The sequence below is a fragment of the Pinus tabuliformis genome, chromosome 1_2 (genome assembly GCF_031772625.1).
Source record: "Pinus tabuliformis cultivar Carrire ecotype Pingquan chromosome 1_2, CPIR1, whole genome shotgun sequence".
Lineage (NCBI taxonomy): Eukaryota > Viridiplantae > Streptophyta > Pinopsida > Pinales > Pinaceae > Pinus > Pinus tabuliformis.
In genome coordinates, this window is record NC_142298.1 from 1,169,081,539 (window position 1) to 1,169,106,245 (window position 24,707).

A 24,707-nucleotide genomic window follows, 5' to 3' on the forward strand; every position below is an offset into this window, starting at 1 on the left:
AAGAAGAAGGCTCCCTAATGAAGAAGTTGAAGCTCATGACATGATGACGAAAGAAGGAGCCCTACAAGTAGTTGATAGTATCTCCATCGTAGAGAGTTTTTGTTGTTAACAAGTCCCTTGTTAAGAGGGAGCTTAGGAAAGTCCCTTATTAAGAGGAAGCTTGGGTATATTCCTTTTATAGGAATAAGTTGATCCTCCCTATTGAAGGAAATGTAACTAGGTCTGGTCTTCATAAATTTACTTTTGATATTTGTACTTATTCAAGAAAATATTTATTATTTTTATAATATATGTCAATGAGTTTCTTGCTCATTGAAATATATCTAACACATGTTAAGTGCTATAGGTGAGTCAAGGAGTCAAGAGAAAATGATTGAAGACCTTAAGGGCAGGTTACTCCATGTATATGTTTGTATAAGAGTCAAAGAATAACCCTCCAAGTAAAGTCAAGTATCCTCCAAAGTAAAGACACCTCCAAAGAAGCAATCTGGGCTATATATGTCAAGTCGTCTAGAACTCTTCTAGTAGGCCTTCAACTCAGCCTAAATGGAGGGACATTCCTCTATATATAGAGGTTGTCCACTCCATTATAACATAAAGCAATCCTCTCTAAAATCAGCGAAGTAAAGGGACTAGAAAAGGGTGGAAAAGAGCGAAGGAAAAGGGTCTCCAAGTGCAGCGAGGAAGAAGGGTACACAACCGAGTTTAAGAGGTATGTTCTAGGGCAGCTGCAGTCACACGTGTGAGGAAACAGAGGGTTGTCCCTGCGGTTATGACAGCAACAACTCACAATCATCTATCTCTCTTTGTTTGGGGCTAAATCTAGGCCTACAAGGCCTCCTACTCAAGCATAGAAGAAGGGTACTCAAGCGAAGGAGAGAAGGGTATACAACATCAAGTAAACCTCCCACACGTGCGAGAATCTAGGGTTGTTGTACAGTCACTTCAGTCTACACCTACATCTCAAGAAGGATTTCATTTGAAGGAAGGTGTCTACATAAGTGAAGGATATCTCTAAGTATAGAAGAGAAGCATCTCATCTAGAGCAAGTGCAACAAGGTGTACCAACAGTTGAAAGAAGAATGAAGTGTCGGAAGGAGGAGGACAAAGTGTCGAGGAATGAAGTGCTGGAGAAGGAAGTGTCAGGGAACGAAGTGCAGAAAGGAGAAAGGAATTGACTTGTGCTTGGAGGACATTCTAGTCAAGGGTCTAGGGTTTGGCATTCATCAATAAGAAGCTTCAATAAGAGAAACTTACTAAAGGGTTTTCCTCTCAAGAAAAGAGAGGTTTTGGCTTTGACAGAGAGCCAACATATTGTGTTCTTGTTCTTATGTTTTGGTAGCAGTTTGATGAAGTACACACACATGCATTACTAATAAGAAAAAGAAGATTAAGCTAAAAATAAAAAGTATAAAGACTTCACAAATTGTTGTCAAGTCGAGAAGAATCACACTAATCCTAAATTTCCCTTGATTCTTCAACACTCCCTAGTTGAGAGGGAGAGAAAGACACATCATTCTTGTCTTCATGTTATGAAGAAAGAATAGAGGATTGGGTAAGAATTTGAGATTGATTATGATACTCTTTGAGGATGAGGTAGGGAATCCAATAGGTAAGAGTAGTCGAAGAGGAAATTCCATGAGGATGTGTTAATCCAAGATGGGAATGGTCCTAGAAGGACATACCTTGTGAACATTTGGATGGGGTATCGCCTTGAGAGGTAATGATGAATTTGTTTATAAATCATTGGTGTCCCCAACATTGTGCTCTAATATTGTAGAGAGATAGAGTTGTTAGTCAAGGCCTTGCTATATGACTGTTGGAAATACTGAGAGGGGGTTGAATCAGTATTCCTTTTCAATTGTTACTTTTACCAGTTAAATCAATTATATTTAGAACACAAAATGAGCAATAGGAATAAATGATTTTATTAATATAATATTTATAATGAATCAAGTACAATATATAGGGCTCCAACCCTTGATGAAGACACCGATCTTCAATTCCCTAGGCTCCAACCCTTGATGAAGACATTGATCTTCAATTCCCCAGGCTCCAACCTGTTTCCAAGCACCAACTTGGTCTTTTGTGAGGCTCCAACCTCTAGGGCACCGACCCTATCTTCTCAAGGCACCGACCTTGCGTTTAGAGGCTCCAACCCCTAGGGCACCAACCCTTCTCTAGTACAGGCTCTAACCTGGTTTCTTGAGGACATTGATCCTCTAGGGCTCCAACCCTATCCTTCAAGGAACCTACCTTGTTTGTTCGAGGCTCCAACCTTCAGAGAACCAACCCTCTGGGCTACAACCCACTGCTATACTTTGTCTAGATATGTTTTATAGTAATTCACGACTCCTAAAATTTTCTTCACTAAGTTCTACCAATATACAACTTCATTGTAGTCTCCATGCTACATCATCAATGGAAACCTATCTTCATATGAAGGAGTCTTCACAATTCTTCATATTGCCCAACAGAGTCTACAAAGTTTATCTCATGATGATCTCAACAATGCATCATGATCTTCATGCTTATCAACAAGATATCTGCGCTAGGCCTCAATGTATTTTCAAAACAACTCTCTGTTTCGACCTTTTCTTCTTACTGTCACGGTAACTGCTTCAGGAGTGGCGCTTCAGGAGTAATTCCTTCAGAGGAATGACTGTTGTGGCTACAAGTTGTGTATTCAATTAAAACGACCCTGTCTATGAAGTATTTTTAACAGATTGCAGACTTCGCTTCTACATATTCACTCTAGGTATGATCCTTTCAATAAATAACCCAGTCAATAGAATGTTCGACCTTTGGCTTCCTTCTTCTTCTTCTGGACCTTTGGCTTCCTCTTTTGCTCGCTCAAACTTCAACTTTTCTTTCTTTTGTTCCTTCACATTCACGAGTTGTGAATTGTCCTTCTGCTCTGTAATGGATGTCTGAGATTCAATTCCATACTCGAGGTGAAGCGTTTAACTTTATATATATATATATATATATATATATATATATATATGTATATATATATATATATATATATATATATATATATATATATGTATATATATATATATATATATATATGTATATATATATATATATATATATATATATATATATATATATATATATATATATATATATATATATATATGTATCTATATATATATATATATATATATATAGATATAGATATATATATATATATATATATATATATATATATATATATGAATCTCATCAATACCCAAAAGACATGATCATTGGAGGAGAGGTCGACTTGTGTATGGGTCACACATTACAATTATATCATAAACATGTTTATTTACGAAAATCCATATTATAATAGATGTCTGGTGGTCCCACATGCCACGTCACTGCTTAAATCGCAATCGCAACTTCATAAAACTCCCGCAATCGCAACTTCGGAGGTCTGCACATAACATTGCCAATCCCCTACTACTGACGGAGCAAATGCGATATGATATTGAACAGTTGTTAATAAATCCGTCGGGTCCACAACTCTATCGCAATTGGCGGTTTTGAATGTAGCATCCTTTTATGGCTTGTGATATGCGATGAATGCAATATTTCTTTTAGAGTGTATTATAATGGTGCAGCGGGTCCGCAATATTATATCACAATCGATGGTTTTTTGTGTGACATATCTTTAAGACTTTGCGATACATAACTTCTGATGCGGCAGACGCGATGTTTCATTAAGGTGTATTATAATGGTCTAGCGGGTCCGCAATACTCATGTCGCAATCGGGGAATTCGAGTGGTAACACATAATAAAGCCACTGATATATTAACTTCGATGCACTGTGGACTTTTGTTAAAAAGGTTTTATTACATGCATTGTGAACTTTAAAGAGTTTCCATGGTTTAATACTCGGATGTTCCTTAACTCCTCCGATATGTTGACTCCTTCGATATGTTAACTCCTCCGATTATGTTAACTTCTCCGATATGTTAACTCCTCCGATATTACTCTGATATTTCATGTGATATCTCCGATATGGCTCTTACTCTTGGTACTTGCGATATTTCAATAAAAACATATTGTAATAGACTCTTACTCTTGGCTTGGCTTTCCTGTGGCTTCTCTATGATTTCCAATGGCTACTCTTTGATGGCTCCTGTTCTTGTCTTCGAATGGATTCCCTGATGGCTTTCCTCCTTGGCTTCTTGCTCCTATTACTTCACGAATCTACTTCTCGTTGGATTTCCTCCTTCGGTCTATTGCTTCTATTCTGTCTGTATATATATATATATATTCATTGCATATGTTGTATTCAGTCCTTGGGTCCTTCATGGGCAACATTATGATCACAAGGATTTTCCATCACAAACACTGCCATATTGACATCAATGACAACCTTGATTAACAATCTCCCCCTTTGTCATTGATGGAAATATTCTTTCCCTTTCAACATTCTCTCCCCCTTTGACATCAATGGAAAATGGGGTGCCCAAGTACTCCCCCTGTCAAGTTGCTACTCTTCTTCATGAATAGTAGATCTTCATGGGTATGTTACTCCCCCTATCATAGTGCTCTTCTTTTTACTCAAGATATAAGGATTGCTGCCTTATCATCAGCTAGCACATTATCCCTTCTTCATGTCTCAAAAAAATACTTTATCATGGCTTCAAAAATGTTGCTCCAAGAATGTCCCAACTAGAACTTTAAAGTTTGTTTTTAACCATGCTCAGTGTGGGCAACGATGCCTTAAATATGCTCCATTTTAGTGCTTCCAAAAAGACTCCAAATAGCCACACACAAAATGTCCAAGTCCAAGTTTTTATGCTTCTGCAATCCGAATTTTATTGTCTCCACAGTCATAATTAAGAAGTCTTTATAGTCTGAATCAAGAGAAAATGCCACTGAATTTTTTTTCTCGCTATCTCTCTTCAGATCCGAGTTCCTCTATATCTTTGTGCTTCTCCTTAAGTAATTTCCATCCAATATTTCAACATCATTGCATTCAGATGAAATGGTGAGAGGTTGTGCCTTATTGTTGCTATTTTCCTAAGTGACCAACATCAACCTAAACTATATTCGACTACACAACATTCTTCTTTCTATACTCCTTTTGATGAGTCATTTTTCCTTGTGTTCTAGTAAAAGTTTCTGCAAGTTATCTCCACTAGCAGATTTCGATATCTAATATGTGATTGCCTTTTAAATTCTTTCTACTGATTGATGACTTTTTGCAATGCTTCAATTATGTTAGATGTTGCCAATTGCTCTTGCTTCAAGCTCCATTCCCAGATGTATCTATTTGTTTGAAGGTTGCCTCTATTGTGTCCATAATTTACCTGTTCTTACATCATATCCCTGAGTCAAGACATTCAACTTCTGTAATAACAACAACATAGTTCTTTGTCTTATTAGCATTAGCTGGCCTTCTATGGTGCTCCAATTTCTGCTTAGTGATCGAGTGAAAAAACATCTTCAACGATAGTCCATTAGATAGTTAAGAGATCATGTTCTTTCAAAGGAGTGTTCCTGAGAAATGATCCATCAAAGAATGATTGTCAATATAGCTCATCAAGGATTACATAAGGCCCATTCACAGATGGCTTCTACAAGAATGTTTAATCATCATAAGCTCCCCCTAACTGTATGCATGATCTTCCTTTTGGCAGAGTCTCCCATCAAATGCTTAGATTGTCAAAGATCAGGTCAACAACATGTGTTGTTGGTTGAAGGGTTCATGAGACTTTCAGATCCAATTTGCTTCTTCCTCCATACTTGTGTAACTTTCTTCTCTGGAATGGTTCTAGTTTTTGTAGGAGCCCAAGTCAAGTTAAAATCATGTGCCATATGACCAATGTTATGACACTTGAAGCATTCTATGTTGTTCATGAATAAGAATTCTTGATTTCTTGCAAAATTTCTTCTCGGAGATTGTCGAGGACCATAATATTTATCTTTGTGATATGCCCTACAATGTTTTGCCATGTGTCCAAAGTTTGTACAAGCATAACAATTACCAAGAAATAAACTTTAGTACTTGGGAGATGGAGACTCCCTGGATGTACTTCTGAAGTCCTTTTGCCTTAAGATCCTTTTATGATAACCATTGCTTCTTGCATCCTTAACACCATTTGCATTTCTTCTTGGAACGAGACTTCCTTCATTGTTTCCTTAACTCTTATCCTTGTCTTTGCTGGAACTGGGAGCATCAACATTTCTTTCTGGGTTCCTCACATCCTTGTTGTTTGAAGCATTATCATTCTTGTTTGAGGATTCACCTTCATATCCAAGACCTGATTTATCAAATGGATATCTTTGATGGCTGAGCATGTCATCCATGGCTTGAGATCTCTTCGAGATTTTGTCCATTCTTTCAACCTTTTTCCTGTGGGAGACAATCTCTTCTTCCAATCTTTCACAATCATTATTCTTCTTAGCAAGTTGTTTCTCAATTTCTTCCTTGATACAAGTAGCTTTACATGTTTCAGCCTTGAGAAGTTTAATGTCATATTTTAGTTTGAAGATTTCTTCATCCTTTTCTTTTAGTTGACATATCATGGTGTTTCTTTCCTTTTCTGCTTCATCAACCTGTCCTTCTATGATTGTCAATGCTTCCATTGTCTTCTTAGCTCCTTGTACTAGCTTTCTTGCTTCTTCTAGTTGAGATTTAAGAGAGGAGATCTCTTCCTTGTATTGACCAATCTCCGCTTCAATTTTTTTCAAGCTTTTGTGCCTTTGTTCAAGGTGGCTTGACAAGGTATCTCCCTGTTTCTTTGCCTTATCTAATTGATTTGTCATGGATATGACTTCTTCATGATGCTTTCTTTTGTTTTGATGAAATTCCTCCTTAAGCTTGGCGAGCTCTTCATCCCTTTCTTGTACTTGAAGTTTGACAAGGTCAACTTCCTTCCTTGTTTGGTCTTGGTCACCAGCTAGTGCTTTCTTCTTAAGTTCCTCGTTTTCATTTTTCAAATTGATAATCTCTTCCATGGTAGCCATAAGTTTAGTGAGGAGATCTTCTTCAAAATATTTTTCATTCTCTTCATCTTCTAGGTCTTCTTTAGCTTTGATATTATCACTCTTATCTTCACCTTCCTTGATGGGCTCTGGATTTCCTTCTTGTTTTCCATCATTTTCTTGACTAGAGATCATTGTCAACACTCCTTTTGAGTGAAGATCATGAAGTTTATCCATATGCTTTTTGTTGATGAACATTTTTCAAAATTGGCCTTCATAGAATCAAGTAGCCCATTCAAGATTGCTTTCATTGCTCTTGTATTATGTTCCTTGAATTCTCCATCCATCATGCTATCAATAATCACTGATTTCCATACTTCAATGCCTTGACTCTTTAAGAAATTCATCATTTTTGCTTCCCATATACCAAAGTTTCCGTTGAACAATGGAGCCTTCACAAATTGATTGACTTCAATTTCAGTGGTTGAGGGAGAGACATGTTTAAGAGGATTGGAGACTTTCTTCCTTGACTTCACTATTGTGTTCTAATGATCAACCTTCATGCTGCTAGGCTTTGAGTGAAGGTACTGGTTCTGAAACCAATTGTTGGAAATACTGAGAGGGGGGTGAATTAATATTCCTTTTCAATTGTTACTTTTACCAGTTAAATCAATTATATTTAGAACAAAAAATGAGCAATAGGAATAAATGCTTTTATTAATATAATCTTTATAATGAATCAAGTACAATATATAGGGCTCCAACCCTTGATGAAGACACTGATCTTCAATTCCCCAGGCTCCAACTTGTTGCCAAGCACCAACTTGGTCTTTTGTGAGGCTCCAACCTCTAGGGCACCAACCCTATCTTCTCAAGGCACCGACCTTGCGTTTAGAGGCTCCAACCCCTAGGGAACCAACCCTTCTTTGGTACAGGCTCTGACCTGGTTTCTTGAGGACACCAATCCTCTAAGGCTCCAACCATATCCTTCAAGGCACCTTCATAAAACTCCCGCAATCGCAACTTCGGAGGTCTGCACATAACATTGTCAATCCCCTACTACTGACAGAGCGGATGCGATATGATATTGAACAATTGTTAATAAATCCGTCGGGTCCACAACTCTATCGCAATCAGCGATTTTGAATGTAGCATCCTTTTATGGCTTGTGATATGCGATGGATGTGATATTTCTTTTAGAGCGTATTATAATGGTGCAGTGGGTCCGCAATATTATATCGCAATCGGCAGTTTTTTGTGTGACATATCTTTAAGACTTTGCGATACATAACTTCCGATGCGGCGGACGCGATGTTTCATTAAGGTGTATTATAATGGTCTAGCAGGTCCGCAATACTCATGTCACAATCGGGGAATTCGAGTGGTAACGCATAATAAAGCCGCCGATATATTAACTCCGATGCACTGTGGACTTTTGTTAAAAAGGTTTTATTACATGCGTTGTGAACTTTAAAGAGTTTCCATGGTTTAATACTCGGATGTTCCTTAACTCCTCTGATATGTTGACTCCTCCGATATGTTAACTCCTCCGATATTACTTCGATATTTCATGTAATATCTCTGATATGGCTCTCACTCTTGGTACTTGTGATATTTCAATAAAAACAGATTGTAACAGACTCTTACTCTTGGCTTGGCTTTCTTGTGGCTTCTCTGTGATTTCCGATGGCTACTCTTTGATGGCTCCTGTTCTTGTCTTCCAAAGGCTTCCTTGATGGCTTTCCTCCTTGGCTTCTTGCTCATGTTACTTCATGGACCTGCGTCTCGTTGGCTTTCCTCCTTGGGTCTACTGCTTCTATTCTGTCTGTATATATATATATATATATTCATTCCATATGTTGTATTCAGTCCTTGGGTCCTTCATGGGCAACATTATGATCACAAGAATTTGCCATCACAAACAATGCCATATTGACATCAATGACAACCTTGATTAACAATGACAATGTTGGTTGATATGATGAGATGCACTGATATAAGCTGAATAAATAGCTTATGAGATGGCTTACTAATCCGACTCTTCTTATGAGAATTCTTCAATGTGAGAATGTCCAAGTACCTTGTATGGATTATGAATACCTCCCTAGTTAAGAGAGAGTGTTGAAATGTCTAACTAGGTCTGGTTTCATTAATGTCTAATGTAATCATGATTTTATGTAATTGATGTAAAGAGAAAAAGAATTATTATTATTATTATTTTGAAGCATGGGTTTCATGCTCAAGGTTATTTTATTTGTAGGTCAAGCACCCATAGAGTGCTTCTAGGTTTTGTCATTGAGTCAAGAAATCAAAGATGTCATGGTCATATGTAAAGACCCTATTAGGGCATATTGTATCATGTCAAGAAATTTATTTGAGTCATAAAAGTGTCAAAGTCCCTCCATGACAAGTCAACCTAAGCTAAAGACAAGTTGGCCTACAAGACAAGGATAAGCCAGCCTACAAAGTGACAAGTCGACCTCATGAAAGGGTTGTTCGACCTATATATAAGAGTGTCATCGACCTCATTTTAAAGGAGACATACACAAGTTTGTTGAAGAAAGAAAGAAGTTCGATCACAAGGGAAAAGGAAGCCTTATAGCTAGCAAAGAAGAGGAGAACACAAAAGGGAGAAACACTAAATTTTTAAGGACTTCTTTTGGGCTGAATTTCTCACACGTGCGAGGAGACTAGGGCATCACGTGTTGCAAAAAATCAGTGATACAAGGAGTAGAATCTAATGTCAAAATCAATGAAGAATGAAGGTCGAATTGTCAAGAGAAAAAGTTAACCAAGCGAATGAGAAAGGAGGTTGGATTCACCATTATTTTCTCACATGTGCCAACTAGGGTTTCTGCAATGGAAGTCAAAAATTGCAATCTAGAAGCAACAAACTGAAGTTTTGTAGAAAGGCTGAAATCTGAAGCATTGGAGCAAGTTTGACTAGTGTTGACTTTGTGGAAGAGAAGCTTATCAAAGAAGAGGTTTGACTTGGTCTTAGAGGGGTCTTGGTCTTGGTCTTGGGTCATAGGTCTTGGAATTCGTCATTTGAAGATTCTATAAGAAGAGAAAAATTCCTGTGGGTTTAACTCTCAAGAGGAGAGGTCTTGGCCTTGGCTAGCAGCCTACATCTTGAGTCCTCTTGTCTCATTGATCTTCATTGTTTAGTAGTTGTTTGATGATTAAATAACACTTTAATAATCAAAGATAATAAGATATATCAAGTTAAGTAAAATTACATCACAAGTAGTTGTCAAAGTAAGAGAAATCACTTAATATAGTTTCCCCTAGATTTCTCAACACCCCAATGTAGGGAATCCCACAAGAGCAAGGGATTGAGTAAACTCCTTTCAAGTCTTTTGGGTTTACCGAGTTCTTAATGGATCTAAGAGAGCTTCAAATGGTATTAATGGGTTTGAAAGTGGCAAACAGTTTATTCTTTTTAAGAATATGAGACGTTTTCTCTCCTTTGATTGGTTTGACTTGGAGATATTAAGATCGGGAAATTGGAATCTTATTGGAAAATTTTGATGGACAAATTGGTGCACTGAATTCTCTCTCATAAGGAAAGATTGTTGGGTTTCCCCCTTGTGAGTTTTGCCCTGGTTGCTAGTATAATTTCTAGTGTCTCTTTTCTCTTGTCTTATTATTTAATGGGATCTCTATTGCTCTATGGTTGAAGTGAATGGTTGAAATTTTTCATGTATAATTGTGTGATGATTGGAATGGTCTAAAGAAGTAAATTGTATCATTGGAAGTAGTTATCAATTTGAAAAATTGTACTAGTCTTGATTGCACTATAACATCAACATATTATAGAGTGCTCCATGTGGGGTTGCCTTATTGGTTACATGTATGGGCTTATGTCCTTATTTTATGTTAAACTCCCTCACCTACCATGTATATAAAGGAGGAGAGAGCATTGTATATGTGATCATCATTACACTCTAGCTTTGTACTTGTCTTGGACACATCTTGTCGAAAGTAAGACATTATGGCTCATGAGATCCCATTAGAGATATGTCCCATAAGGAACAAGACCTTAGGGTTCACAAGGAGATTTTAGGAGAAAGATATCTTGTAAAGAGAAAGACACCAATATTCATGAAGAAACACTAGTAGATAGATGTCTTGTAAGGAGTAAGAGAATAGTGTTCATGAGGAAACCCTAGGAGAAGATGAGATGCGAGAGAGAATTAGATGTTCTCGAGAAGATTGCTCTTTTGAGATGTTGAGATTTATTATAAAACCTAGAGAAGAACATGGCATCAAAGGTGTTGAAGGTTCTTGTGGTTCATGTTGTAGAACTTGGGTTTCTACCCTAGTGGATGGCACAAAGTGAAGCTAACACCTTGGATGATCATGTAGCCTTGTTGTTGTGGGATTTGAGGCTAGGGTAAGATCTTAGAGAGATGAGCTTGATAAGTCTTGAGCTTGGTGTGATATCTTGCTTGGAAGAATGCTATGCTATTATATCCTTGATGTTCTTTGGAAGTCTTTGTTCTTGTGTTGATGCAAAAGTTCAAAACCTAGGGTTGGAAGACTCAAAACCCTAAGATGGACATGTATATTTGAAGTTACCACTACATTTGTCTCACCATTTACTTATACGATGCAACATTGTAAAGGATTGTAAACCCTAAGGAAGATAATAATGCTAGTGATGAGAGTCTGTATGATACAAGCTTGTTTTATGTGCCAAAGATGACTTGTCAATGTTGATGTTAGCATATTGAGGATCTTTAGTGGATTGACCTGCTTTAGTTGGAAGAGATTCTACATCAACATGTTGAGGATCTTTAGTGGAGTGACCAGCTTTGGTTGGAATAGATTCTTAGTTAGGAGTTGGTGTCTAGAGTTTTGTTATGGTTTCTCTAGCTAAAGTTTGAAGAACTTGACTTGTACCAACTTGTAAGAAATTTATGATGTATACTTGTGTTTTATCTTTATGTATATGAAGTTTCTCATTATTCAAATATTTTGTACTTGCATATTTAATTTTCGTTCAATTAATCTTATCGATTGGGTGAATTCTAGCATTACATGTTCATGCCAATTGTTAAATTGGTTAAGTGATTTAACAATTATCTTGAGCATAAAGGTTTTTGTTTTGTTTGTTTTTTTTAATATGGTTCACGGATCTCGGAGATTTTCTAAATCCACGAAATACTTGTACTAGGTAGATCCACCCAAAGGGATCACTTCCTACCAACTCAACCATGGAGCCTAACCTCGAGGGTGTCAAGAGAATTGAAATCGTGGCCTCTCAATAGCAAAGGTGTTTTAAGAATGGGGACTCGACCAATTGAGCTAACCCTTGAGGCTATAAAGGAGAATTGCTTATGTTATATTCTTCCTTAATAAGATAAATTGGATTTATTATGTCCCTCGAACATTGAGCCCTAGGAACTGTATAATTGGAGCATTAAAATACCTTTGTATGGCATTTATTCTCTTGTGCTCCCATAGGAAATTGGGTTGACAGGTATCATTGTTATATTTTAATATTTCAGATCAGACAATGTCACAAATTCACAAGGAATAGATCTAAGAAACGCCAAATGAAGAGAAATTTCAAAATTGTATTAAAGGTCAAACTTTCAAATTTCAATGGTGAACATATGGCAAATATGCAAATACACATCAAGTGACCTCTGGGGAGAAAAAGGGTTTCTCTTCACTTATCATCCATAGAGTTAGCATCAACACACAAAAAAACAAAGGTCACCTCCTTAATCAATCCTCACTCTAATCAATTTTGACAATGTAATTTTTTACATCCTCCCTAATAATGTTGTATATGGTTTCTAGGGTAAAGAACAATCAACATGTAAGCACTTCATCTGCTATAAAAATTAGGCCTCTTTGTAACATGGAATTTTGAATATCAATATAGAACTTAGTGATAGTTGGGATTTCATGTATTCTTTGGACCATCAAATAAGGGTTTAAAATAAGACAATATACATCTTTCTTATTTGTAAAATTTTCAATGAAATTTGTGTTCCATTTTTTTATTTACCAAAATAAAGTGTGAATAATCAAGAAAATGGTGTATATAGGTTGTCTAACTAATAAAGGTTTTGGAGTTTTTGGTTGGAATCTGGCGAAATTTTTTGGTCGATCTTGATTTGTGTGGTTAAATTAGAATTTTGACTGTATATATAGATTTAGCACCATGAAAAACCCCTGAAGCATTTGGATTGTGGAGGGCCCACAACTCAAATTTATGATTACCACAAATCCCCGCCGAATTTTGAGCAAATTAGACTGAAAAATACACTGAAAAACATCTAACAAATAAACTACTACTTTCAATAACAAAGAATATTCACATTAAAATTAATGAAGTACTACTTTAATATTATATAATTTTTTTATATAATATAAACATCAATAATGGTATACAAAAGATTCTCCATGAACAAGTTGCAATCTATGGAAGTATGAAGGTAAACACTCCACACTATCATAATAACTTTAGTTCTTAAAATAAATTATCTTTCCCGCATATTAACGTTATGATAAAGAATTCCACTTTTTTGTCATGTGTATCCCACCCAGCAAAGTATTAGGTATATCGCCTTGCATGTCTTCTAATTTGAAATTCACAGATTTCTATCTTTTATCAAATAATTTAGTATTTCCCTATTGCAACGGAAATTTTTCCTTGCATTTTAGTGCTCAATAAGCGAAAAAGAAATACCACTCTTGCTGGAAAGACGAGGAAATTGAACAAACACTATCTATCTAATGGTGTCTCCGTAAATATATTAAATTGTCCGCACGGAATTTGAATTACAAGCTAAGAAAACAATTTGACTACATTTTCACTGGACGTTATTTTTTACATTTTATTTTGCATTTTTCTACATTTTCCACAGCCTAAATGACAGAAGTCCTCTATAAAAATTGCCAGAATTTATCTATAATTATGTAAAATGATGCACTGTTTCCCTAATCCTCGTTAAATTAATAGTAAAAAAATTGTTTGGCCTCTAATTGGCCTTAAATTAGTGCACTCGTAATTTCATATATGGCTATATTAAACTGTTCGTTGAATTCTTTCCTGCAGAAATCACCCTACTTATCCCACATGGCTCCTCTGGCTGTCCGTTACAAAGGAAAAATAATAACTCAACTATATTCCTGAACTCCAATAAAAGATCTTCCGCTTAAACTAAATGCAGGACAACCGGGATTCATCCAAAAAGCACATATTTTTTGAACTCGACTGAAAAAGTTTGAAAAACTATATGCACTCCTTGCAGTATGTTGCTCTTTTCTAGGGACACGTATATTATTTTGAGTGTTAGACCGGTAGTGTCTTATCAGAATTGGAGACATTGGAAGTTAAGATTCAAGTTCTGTTTTTAATTTTTTTGTCATTCCTCTTCTTCTTCCTGTTTTCTCTTATCTCTGTTGAATATTCTCGCTTTATTAACAAATTTCTTAATGCAGTATTGGCTGCTTCAGCTGCTGCCATGGCTGCTTCTGTGTCAATCCGATCTCCTTGAAGAGTTTTGAGTAGTTTATCACCCCCTGGCACAGCAGCATCTTCTAGTACCGTTGACTTAAGTAGGTTGTCAGATCCAACATGAGCAAGGCCAATGACTCTAACACAGGTGATAGCAGAAGCAGCTACTACTGATCCCTTGGCCTCCGACTCGACTGCATTTATACTATCTGGCCGTACCACCTCAGCAGCTCCCGTAACCATCCACAAATGGCAGAAGGAATTGTCAATTGCTAGACTTGTTGGCATGAAGTTTTCTGGCAAACCAACTTTCTGCACAAGTGATAATAAGAAAGAGAAATGAGGTACGCTAAGCTCCATCCATGATTCAGACCTAAGTTAATGTAGTCAAGAATTGTAAATCATCCATGGGAAAGTGTAGGCAGGATAATGAAAAGTGTGTGCATGTGATAATCGTAATAGATTTAATGAATGACCACCAGCTGGCCAAAGCCACCGATAAACCAAACCCACTATTTAAGAGATGCACATAAATTTAGCAGAAATTACTTAACATGTTTCAGAATCGCTAATGTATTATCTACCTCAAGTTGAACTACTGAAATAATATGCTGCAGTGTACAATGAAATTAAAAAGTAACAATTTAGAAACTTAATGCATCATGACAACCTAATGTATTTTCTTGATGTGACATTCCTTCATCCTAGTGCATTGCTCAATGCACCAACGGGTAGTACCCATCATCTTCTTGTGCATTCATCTGTCCCTTTTCCCACTTCCATACGGATGACTGCTAAAAGTTTGGACAGTATAATACCTACCTCAAGTAGCACCAGTTTCCTTGCCTGAAGATTACAACTCAAAAGCAGTACCCCGTAGAACCTGCAGTTCAAACAAACAATTGCCTTTCAATGAGTCAAATCAGCCTGCCATAAACATTCAGTTTCTGAAATGTCTTCAAACTTCATTAGAAAAGAGTCTTCAAAACCGAAACTGGAAATAGTGCATCTAGATGTGTTATGATGCCTGCCAGATTATGACAGTAAATGCCTTTGAATGGTGATGTTAACTATTGTAATATTCGTTAAAATACTACCACCTCCTGATTGCATCCATCAATAGTCAGGTCACAGAGGAAACAGATCAATTGTCATAAACGGGAAGTCTAAAGCAGATGAGTTCAAGGATGACTCAGGATTGATAGGATTAAGACACATGTCAAGCATCCAGTTGTGCCTACAATGGAGTACGTTTCGTTGCACATATTAGTTATATCTTACAATGATAATGTTATAAACTCAGCATCCCACGCATGAAATACAAGCATTAAAAAAAAAAGAACAATTATTATAGTTGGCATGCAATACATATCCACTCAATCATGCTCCAGTCCGCATCGTCAGTGCAGTGAATGGTATTGCATCCTTAGGTTGGGCTATTTCTGGCAAGCATTCAAACATTCCAATGGGAAGTTGAAACCTTCTCCAAAGATCACACCCACCATAAAGCAACAGGCACATGACTATCTTTAATGCACCATAACTCTAAAGCACAACTAAAAATAAACAATCATGTTCCGAATGTAAAGACTCCACCAGCAACATAGTCAGAAATTCACATTACCTCTCACGTGGCAAGCTCAGGTATTGAAATGACACGGCAAGGACCATAGGCACAAAACTATCTAATCATATTGGGAAACATAAGCATGTATAATTCCATGTGACCATCATGGGCCCATAATAAGCAACCCGTGTTCACAATGCATTCTAACTTAAAACGTCAATATAACGCATTTGTACCATGGCACATTAATCTATGGAAATTTTATGAATTGGGGTTTCTTTTGCAAACTCGGATATTTCACCTCTTTAGAGGTTCCACAGATCAATTTCCGATGAATTTTCATACTTAAGGTTGAACTGAAATATAAATTACAATTTACAGCAGAAAGCAGCGAACAATATTTTAATTCACATCAATCGCAATACACTAGGGAATCCAAGAGAGAAGATACCAAATATATGCCAAGAAGTTTCAGTCTTGTTACCCCCTCACTTCTAAGTGTTGAATGGTGTTGTCATTGATGCCAACATCAGTTCTTGAATGCTCTTAATATTTTTCTGGATTGCATCAATTGAAGCTCCATTGGTTAAAAAGCTCTGGAAAGCCCTAGAAGCTCCACACTTGTTAAAGATTCCGAGGATGCAGATCAATGAAGTTGCTTGGTAAACCATCATCACTTGATGCTCCTCGTCATGCCGATTTTAACAGTATTCTGCATGCCACGAGGCTCCTCACAGTTTGGGGGATATAATTGATTAAAGATTGGTGCCCCAGCTCGTGGTCAAAAACCCCAACAAAAGAATGATTTGGCAGCTCATCACTAGACATTCATGGGCATAAAAGAATTTTCATAATTATTATTGAATTATTATGATTATTCAAGGATTTGCATGAAGTATTATTAAATCGAATTGGTCCAAAATTAAACCAATGTGTGGATCAAAGTTTTTGGCTCCTAAGCAAAATTCAAATTTTAAATTAAAATCTTTTGGCTTCCCTCCAATATGCAAAAGTCGGCTTCAATCAAAGCACCTCCTCCATCACTATAAAAGGAGGCTCAACTTCTCATCAAGCAAGGACACTTGAACACAATTTTTCTGAGATTATCTCTGTGGCCTGGAAGGGTCCTGAAGATCATAAGAAGAAGGTCAGGTCAATTTCAGAAAGGTTTCTGGGTTAAAATTTTTGCTTTCGGCTATGGTTTTTCGCTGGGTATAGCTGTGGTTGTTTGGCCTCTTTTCAAGTAAACCTTAAAGCTCTTGGATAGCTCTAGCACATGGACGTGAGACCTGGTACGTTGACAGAGCTAGGGTTTTAACAGTAGCATACAACAAGCCTGTGGTTCTGTACACCTTTATTTTGCAAAGGACATTAAACATTGAAAGAAGTTTGGTTGTTCTTTTATCTGTCAAGGTTTGCAAAAAAAGAGGACTTAATGCCAAAAAATTTGATAGAGTGCACAAATGTAATGTTAGTCGTCAGGCATTTTACCGTTGTTAAGTCATGCATCAGTTTGCAACCTTGATTCACACTGTGAATCTGATTTTAAATAATAATATTATTACCCAGCATAACATTATGTGTTCCTTTCATGTATGATGAATCGGTGTTGAAATATGCCAGACTCGATTACTGTTCTACGTTGAACATAAAACTTCGTACTTGAATGATTTCGAAGGCTGCTCCATTTGACTTAATTTTTTCGAAGTCATGAATTCTGGTTCTGGGTACACTGCAAGTTGATGATTGATCTGGCTCGGAGCCCTGGCTTGAGGTCCACGACGAACTAGTCTGATTACAGACGAATGTTTGGAATCCGAATCCAATGGAGGTCTGAGTCAACGTTCTCAATGGTTATTTTGGCAAAGGCTTTCATATGACATAATGCAAGGATCCATTTTTGCTCAAACCTAGAGCTGGCATGGCAAATATCTTATATGGATATGATACAGCGACAATGTCATGAAAGTAAGGCATTTAATCCAAAAATTTATATCGGAATTCACTGTTTTGAGAAGGTTGAAGGCGGATCGTAATGAACAAGTGACCACGTAGTATGTTTCCACATATGGAATAAGATGCTGTTTTTTTAATTCATCACGGAATATATACACCTGCGTAGTGACTTGATGTAGGGATAGAGTACAAAGTTTTGAGATCAGAGTCAGAGTACTGACAATGCATTGTTGAAATGCTAGTGTTCTGTCATATGCCTTATATATGTTGTAGATGGCATGTAATGTCTTTCGCAAATATATTGCCATGCTTATATTGTTGTTATGATTCTTGCTGTAGACGCCATGTACTTGGGTGAGAATGGTTGCCATCTTGAGTGTGAGTGATGTATTTGTAACCGGCCATATAATATGCTGCAGTACCTTGAGAGTACGACTGTTGAGAGGACAGAGTATATTGTTGCAGGACTAACAGAATAAAGTATGCAGTTTTGTGACACTTGCTTATGAATAAGAACGCTGGAATTCGATGCTTGTAGTAGACAAAGTTTTTGATCAGTCTATGATAATGGCTGCTGTCAGTATTATGCGGAGATATGACAGAGTCATGATTGCACTATTGTTTGTGTAAGGGCTTGATGAGATTGCTACTATATCTGATGTTGTTTATCAGTACTAGGGGACCAGATTGACTGAGTCTTTGATGATGCACAGGCCTGCATGTTTGATGAACATTGACGATATTTGATGCCAGACTTGAACAGTCAAAGTGCTGAGATTGTGAAGCTAGGGTTACAACAGTAGAAGTTGAAGTACAACATTGGCATTGACATGCTAGGGTTTGAAATCTATGTTTAGCAGAGTATTGTTCTGATTTTTGAGACGCTGCTACAGTTGATGAATGTAGGACTCAGTGTTGCAAAAATCGCGATTTTTTCGGCATGGCGATTTAATCGGCCGATTTAATCAGAAATTTCTTGTGTTTTTCATTTTGAAAAAATCACCAAAAATCGTAAAAATCGCCAAAAAATCGTGAAAAAATTACCAAGCTTTTTTCCAAAATGAAAAAATCGCGATAAAATCCTATAAAATCGCCAAAAAATCATAAAAATCGTCAAAAAATCGTGGATGCTTTAGATACTTAAAAATTTGAAAAATAAATAATTTTTTTATATTTTTTAATGTTGCCGATGTTTTGCCGATTTTTACCAATTTTTTCCCGATTTTTACGATTTTTTCCGATTTTTTCCCCTTGCCGATTTAATCCCGATCGCGATGTTCGCAACACTGGTAGGACTTATCATTGACATATTGTTGAGCAGACCTGGCTAGGGTTTTGAGCAGGAGCAGATCTAATGACTTGAGTAGAGATGTTGTAATGAACTTGACAGCAACTGTTGTGGCTGCTAGGTAGTATCAACATTTATATTGTTGAATGGTTGATGATGAGCAAAAATAGATTTGATGATTGGACAGATATTGTACTGCAGTTTGTCGAGGTCTATTGAGTAGCAAGCATTATTGTCCAGATAAAATTTGGTATTGATAATGAGCAGAAATAAATTTGTTGTTTATGACATTGTATTTCAGATTTGACATTGCTTGAAATTAAGGTTTCACAAAGTATTACATTACAGAGACCAAATTGGTTATGTAGAGTTATTGTCATTGTGTGAGCAGCTGATTGATGCCAGGGTTTTCAGTATTACATGACCAGATGTGATGACATGTTGCAGTGTTGATATTGAATAGAAACATATTTGATTGAAGCTAAGGTTTGATGTACAGTTTGAGTAGAAGAAGATTGGATTGAGCAGAGATTGTATTGCAGGTTATTTTGTATTGATATTGTGCACAGGTGGAACCAGTTTGAAAATTGTGAAACATGGTCCGCTGACTAATTAGGGTGGTAGGGTGGTGCTACAGCAAGTTGGAGCCTACACAAGGCATTGGAGCATCCTTCCATTTGGAGTATCCTTCAAGTTGGAACCGATAAACTAGAGCATTGGAGCATCCTTCCAGTTGGAGCTGGTAAAAAGGAGGTTGGAGTCTCCTTCAGTTGGAGCTGAAAATCTTGGAAGTTGGAGCTTTCTAATTGATGTAAAATATTGAAGACAAATATTAAGATGCATTTGGTGGTTTTTCTCTTCGAATGGTTTCCACCTAAAAATCTCTTGTGTCTACTGTCTTCATTATTGTGCATTATTGGATGGTGTTGTTTACTGTTTATGTAATGTGATGTTGAATAATGTGAATTTAATGCTCTAAAGATTAAACTTAACTAATTGGTAAGAATATTGATTCACCCCCCTTAGTATTTCCAACAATTGGTATCAAAGCAGGTTCCTTTAGTTACAATTTAATAACTGGAAGGCAGATCTCAGGTGGATCAAGATGGGTATGTCAAAGGACAAATCCGCCAAACATTCAAAAGAATCAAAGGAAGTTTTCAGTACTGTAGCAGTCTCCAAATCTAAAGAAAATCAAGTTCGTCTATTAGCTCTTGAGTTTGATGAAGCCAAATATGAAATATAGGAATCTAGAACGAAAGTTCATTTGCAAACTCAAGGATATTGTGTATGGCACTCTATCATTTATGAAGACACATCTACCAACGAAGCTAAAAGGTACAATGCAAAAGCCATGAATATAATTCATAGCGCTCTATCAGATCTTGTAAAAGTCAAAGTTGATTGATGCTCATCAGCCATAAGTCTTTGGAAGAAGCTTCATGATAACTACTCAAAGAAGCATGCGGGTCAAGACGAAAATGATGAATGTGATTTGGATGAAGCAGATGAGGAAGAAGAAGTAGTAGATTTGGAAGAAAAATTGATTAGTGCCTTATGTGATCTCAACAAAGCAAGAAAGCGGAATAAGGCACTCGAAGAAGAATTTCCCTTCTAAGACATCAAGTGCAGGAAGCATAAATGAAAGAGAAAATTTTGACAAGCCAATTAGAAGAATATGTTTAGAAGCATGAGGCAGAACCTAGTCAAAAGCAAAAGGAACTTGATGCAACTCTAACTAAAATCAACAAGCTCAAGGAATGGCAAAAGGAACATTTGTAGGATATTGAAAGGAAAGATCAAGAAATGGCTCAATTGAAGATGAAAGCAAAAGAAGCAGGTAAAGCTCCATGCGACGAAGGAACAAGCTCCAATTCCTCGTAAAGCAAAATTGACAAGAAGCCTAAAAGTAAGACCCCTCAAAGGCCAAATCGATTTGAAGGATAGAAGAAGGATGAAAATGTTGACGCCGCAAGAAGTAATGCTAACAAGGATCAACAATGAGTTGCACCTCCTCCAAGAAAGAATATCTTCAGAAGATCTTCAAGACAAGACACCCCATCCAAGTACCCTAGCATGTTTTATGGTTATTGTTTTTCATGTTCTAACTTCGGGCATATGGCTAGGGATTGCAGAATGTGTGAAAGAGGCGATTATCAAAGGCACTATCAAAATCAGTGTTATCGGAACTAGTCGGTCTGATCGGTTTAGGGGCAAAACCAGTCCGAACCGGAAAAGACCGGTTTGGACCGGTTCCACTGATTCACAAGGCTCGCAGCTGCGTGGCTTGGGCATAAAAAAAACATTTTTATATTTATTATTTTTCCTAATTTCTAACGCTACTCTAGCCTCCCCACCCCCTCTATTTCACTCACACTATTCATTCGAGTCTCTTGCAATTCTTGAGCTGAGTTCGGTGAGGAGAATTCAGAGAGTTTTTTGCAGGGTTGTTCTGAGGGAGATTTTTTGTAGATTTGAAGCGCTGATTGGAGTCTTGGAGAGCTGTTGGAGAGTGTGTTTGAGTGTATACACACTAAGAAGAGGAACCGTTTGGAGCAAAAGCGGTTAAATGACATGGTTTTTGTTCAGTACAACCTTAGGTTGAGGCGCAACCAATTGTTGAATAAAACCCCTGAATCAAGCAACATTGTCTTGGGTGACTTTGATCCAACATCAAAATGGGTTGTGGAGAGTCAAGCACCAACATTTGACAATGAAGACCTTTCTTGGTTGGACTTGGACCCACCTCCACAGGATGCAGAGGCAGATATATCAAAAGCACCAGTAGCAGCTTCAGGGCCAGGGGAATCAAGCCATAATCCCATTGCAGACTTGGATGCTACTCATTCTTCAAATGAGGATGAGGAGGATGATCAGGAATCAGATGATGATTGATGATTTGATCATTGATTTGTTGTAGTTGTAGGTTGTAGTATAATACTATGATCTATCATGTTATTTTTATTGATATGGGTTAGCATCGGATGTGGTCTAGCCATGAAAATTGGTGGACAGGCTAATGCACATGAGATGTCCAAGACTCAAAAATGGTTTGGGCAGATTCTAACCGGTTTGAGAGATATTAAAATAATTAATAATTTTAATGGAGTTCCTAAGTCTAAACTTAGGAAAAATAAAATATTAATGGGTATTAATATAAAACTAGGTTAGAAGGTTCCAAAAGTCATGGATCAAGCCAAATCTAATCTTAGTTGTTGATTAGAGATTTAATCTCGGCCGTTGATGGACCAACGAGAAAAGTATAAGAAGAGGTTTAAGAGTCAGTTGGAGAACACACCAGAGCGATCAGTCATTCTATTCTCTAGAGCGAGGTTTGTTAAGAGAGAGAATCAATGATCAATAGCGAGGGGCAGTGAATACATAGCATAGAGGCAGAGTTAGTACCACGAGGATCAGTGCAGAGCTAGCTAGAGGCTATGCAGAGGCAGCCAGGAGTTGTGCAGAGCCAGAGAGGCCAGCGTGTGAGACGTAGAGGGTCTAGGGGTTGACGCGAAGGCTCCAGAAAATGACGCAGACGCCAGAGAAGCTGACGCAGGGCCTAGAGGCAACGTTGGAGGATTTTGTGGGAAGACTAGGAGCTGGATAGGGTGACGCAGCGCAATGGGAGCTACAATTGTTGTTGTGGGATCATTCATATGGTGATTTATCAACCGAAATATCTATCTCCGAGGAGAGGTACTACTGTCGACAACATTCTCTGTAGGGTGAGCCATTTCTGGCACCCTGGTTGTATTCTGAAAACCACATAATGATAAAACCCTCTGAATAACTGCACCAATTTTCCCGCATTGGGTTTTTCTGGGGACATTGGTCCAAAAATAACAGTCACTTATGTGCTTGTTTTCTTTCAATTGATGATCTATAGATGTTGATATTGTACTTATGTTTATCTTCAGTATTTACATGGTAAATAACTTGTTAAGTAATTATACAAGGAGGAAGAAATAAACCAGATAGTACAAGAAGAATTTCTAACAGGTTAAACTTAGAAATTCCAACATGGTATCAGAGCGTGGTTGCAGATCACAAGATAACTAAAGGCATCAACCGAGCAGAGCATTTGCAGTAGAATCAACTGTCCCAAGTGACAGAGTTGATCATTGCAGAAGGCAACAGAGGAAGGAGTGAAGCAGAGGAACTGTGTCATCATTATGGGCCAAAGAGAGGCAGCACAGAGGCTAAAGGAGGCAGAATCAGGCTCACGCAAAGCCACGTAGAGGCCAGGAGGGCTGACGCAGTTGGCTGGGGGAGCTGATTTGCCGGTGTCAGGATTGCGCAAAGCCAAGTGGCTCAATCCTTCAGTTGCTGGGGCATAGGAGGCTGTGGGTAATTTGCAAAGCAAAGTTGGTGGGGTAATGTGGGTAATTTGCATAGCAAAGTTAGTGGGGTAATGTGGTCAGAACAATACTTAACAGGGCAAGACCAAGGAGGAGGGAGTTGTTGCCGAGGCGATTTCTAGCCAAGAAATCCGGATCAAGGGTGCAGTTTCACAGACGATTGGAGTGGGGCAACTCGACGTTGGCAGAAGGACTTTCGGGAGGGAAATCGAGACCTAGAGGGAGTCCAGAGGAGAACTTCCAGACGGGAAGTAGAGAGACTCAGCAAGAGTCGAACAGAGGACTTCCAGGAGGGAAGTAGAGAGACTCGGAGGAGTCGACAGAAGAGAAGCGAGATGGTCGTGAATGGCTGAGAGATCAAGACAGGATGGACAGAGCGTCCAACTTTGTGGTCTAGAAGGCCAGGATCTTGTCCATTCTAGACAAACATCGTATCAAGGGCTTCGCCTTGAGAACGATGGCTATCCCAGTTGACCCGGTAGCTAATGAAAGGTACGAGGAGGCAATGGCTAAGGCAAAGTGCATCATCCTTGATGGGGTCAAGGATCATGTGGTACTACATATTGCCGAGAAGGAAATAGCAAAGGAGATGTGGGACACTTTGAAGACATTGTATCAGCATACTTTCGTGCAGAGGAAGATGCTCCTAGAAAATCAGCTAAGGTCATACCAGATGTAGAAGGGAGAGCAAATAGATGTCTTCCTCGGTCGATTGAAGGAGATCCGTGACCAGCTAACTTCCATAGGGACCACGCTGGATGAGGAATTAATGGTGAGGACCACACTAAACGCAGTTTCCGAGGACTGGGAAGTATTTGTCCAGAGCATACTGGGCAGGTCAAAGCTTCCAGATTGGGAAGAACTATGGGCGACTCTTTGACAAGAAGGGATCAAACAGTTGACCAAGGCGGGGAGTAGCAGTAAAGGGGTCAGGATCAAGAAGGAGGAAGAAGAGAATGTGGCTCCAGCATCTGCGGGAAAGCAAGAGAAGCGGAAAAAGAAAAACCTCTCCAAAGTCAAGTGCTTCCATTGTGGGGAACTAGGTCATTTTGCAAACCAGTGTCCGAGGAAGAAGAGCAAGGGAGAGACTTTTGAGACCAAGGCAACGCTAGTGAGGGTGGAGAAAGAAG

General features: G+C 37.9%; 1 protein-coding gene across 3 annotated transcripts in view; it reads right to left on the bottom strand.

Moving 5' to 3' along the window:
• Positions 1 to 13,702: 13,702 nt before the first annotated feature.
• The window catches only part of LOC149210382 (uncharacterized), a 318,432-nt gene continuing 307,427 nt past the window's right edge, over positions 13,703 to 24,707 (bottom strand). For all 3 annotated transcript variants that reach the window (XM_089396709.1, XM_089396711.1, XM_089396710.1), the window contains 2 exons: positions 15,231 to 15,291; positions 13,703 to 14,720 (listed from right to left, as the gene is read on the bottom strand). In XM_089396709.1, the coding sequence (XP_089252835.1) occupies positions 14,292 to 14,720; positions 15,231 to 15,291 (490 nt within the window). In that variant the 3' untranslated portion in view covers positions 13,703 to 14,291. The remainder of the gene's footprint in view (positions 14,721 to 15,230; positions 15,292 to 24,707) is intronic.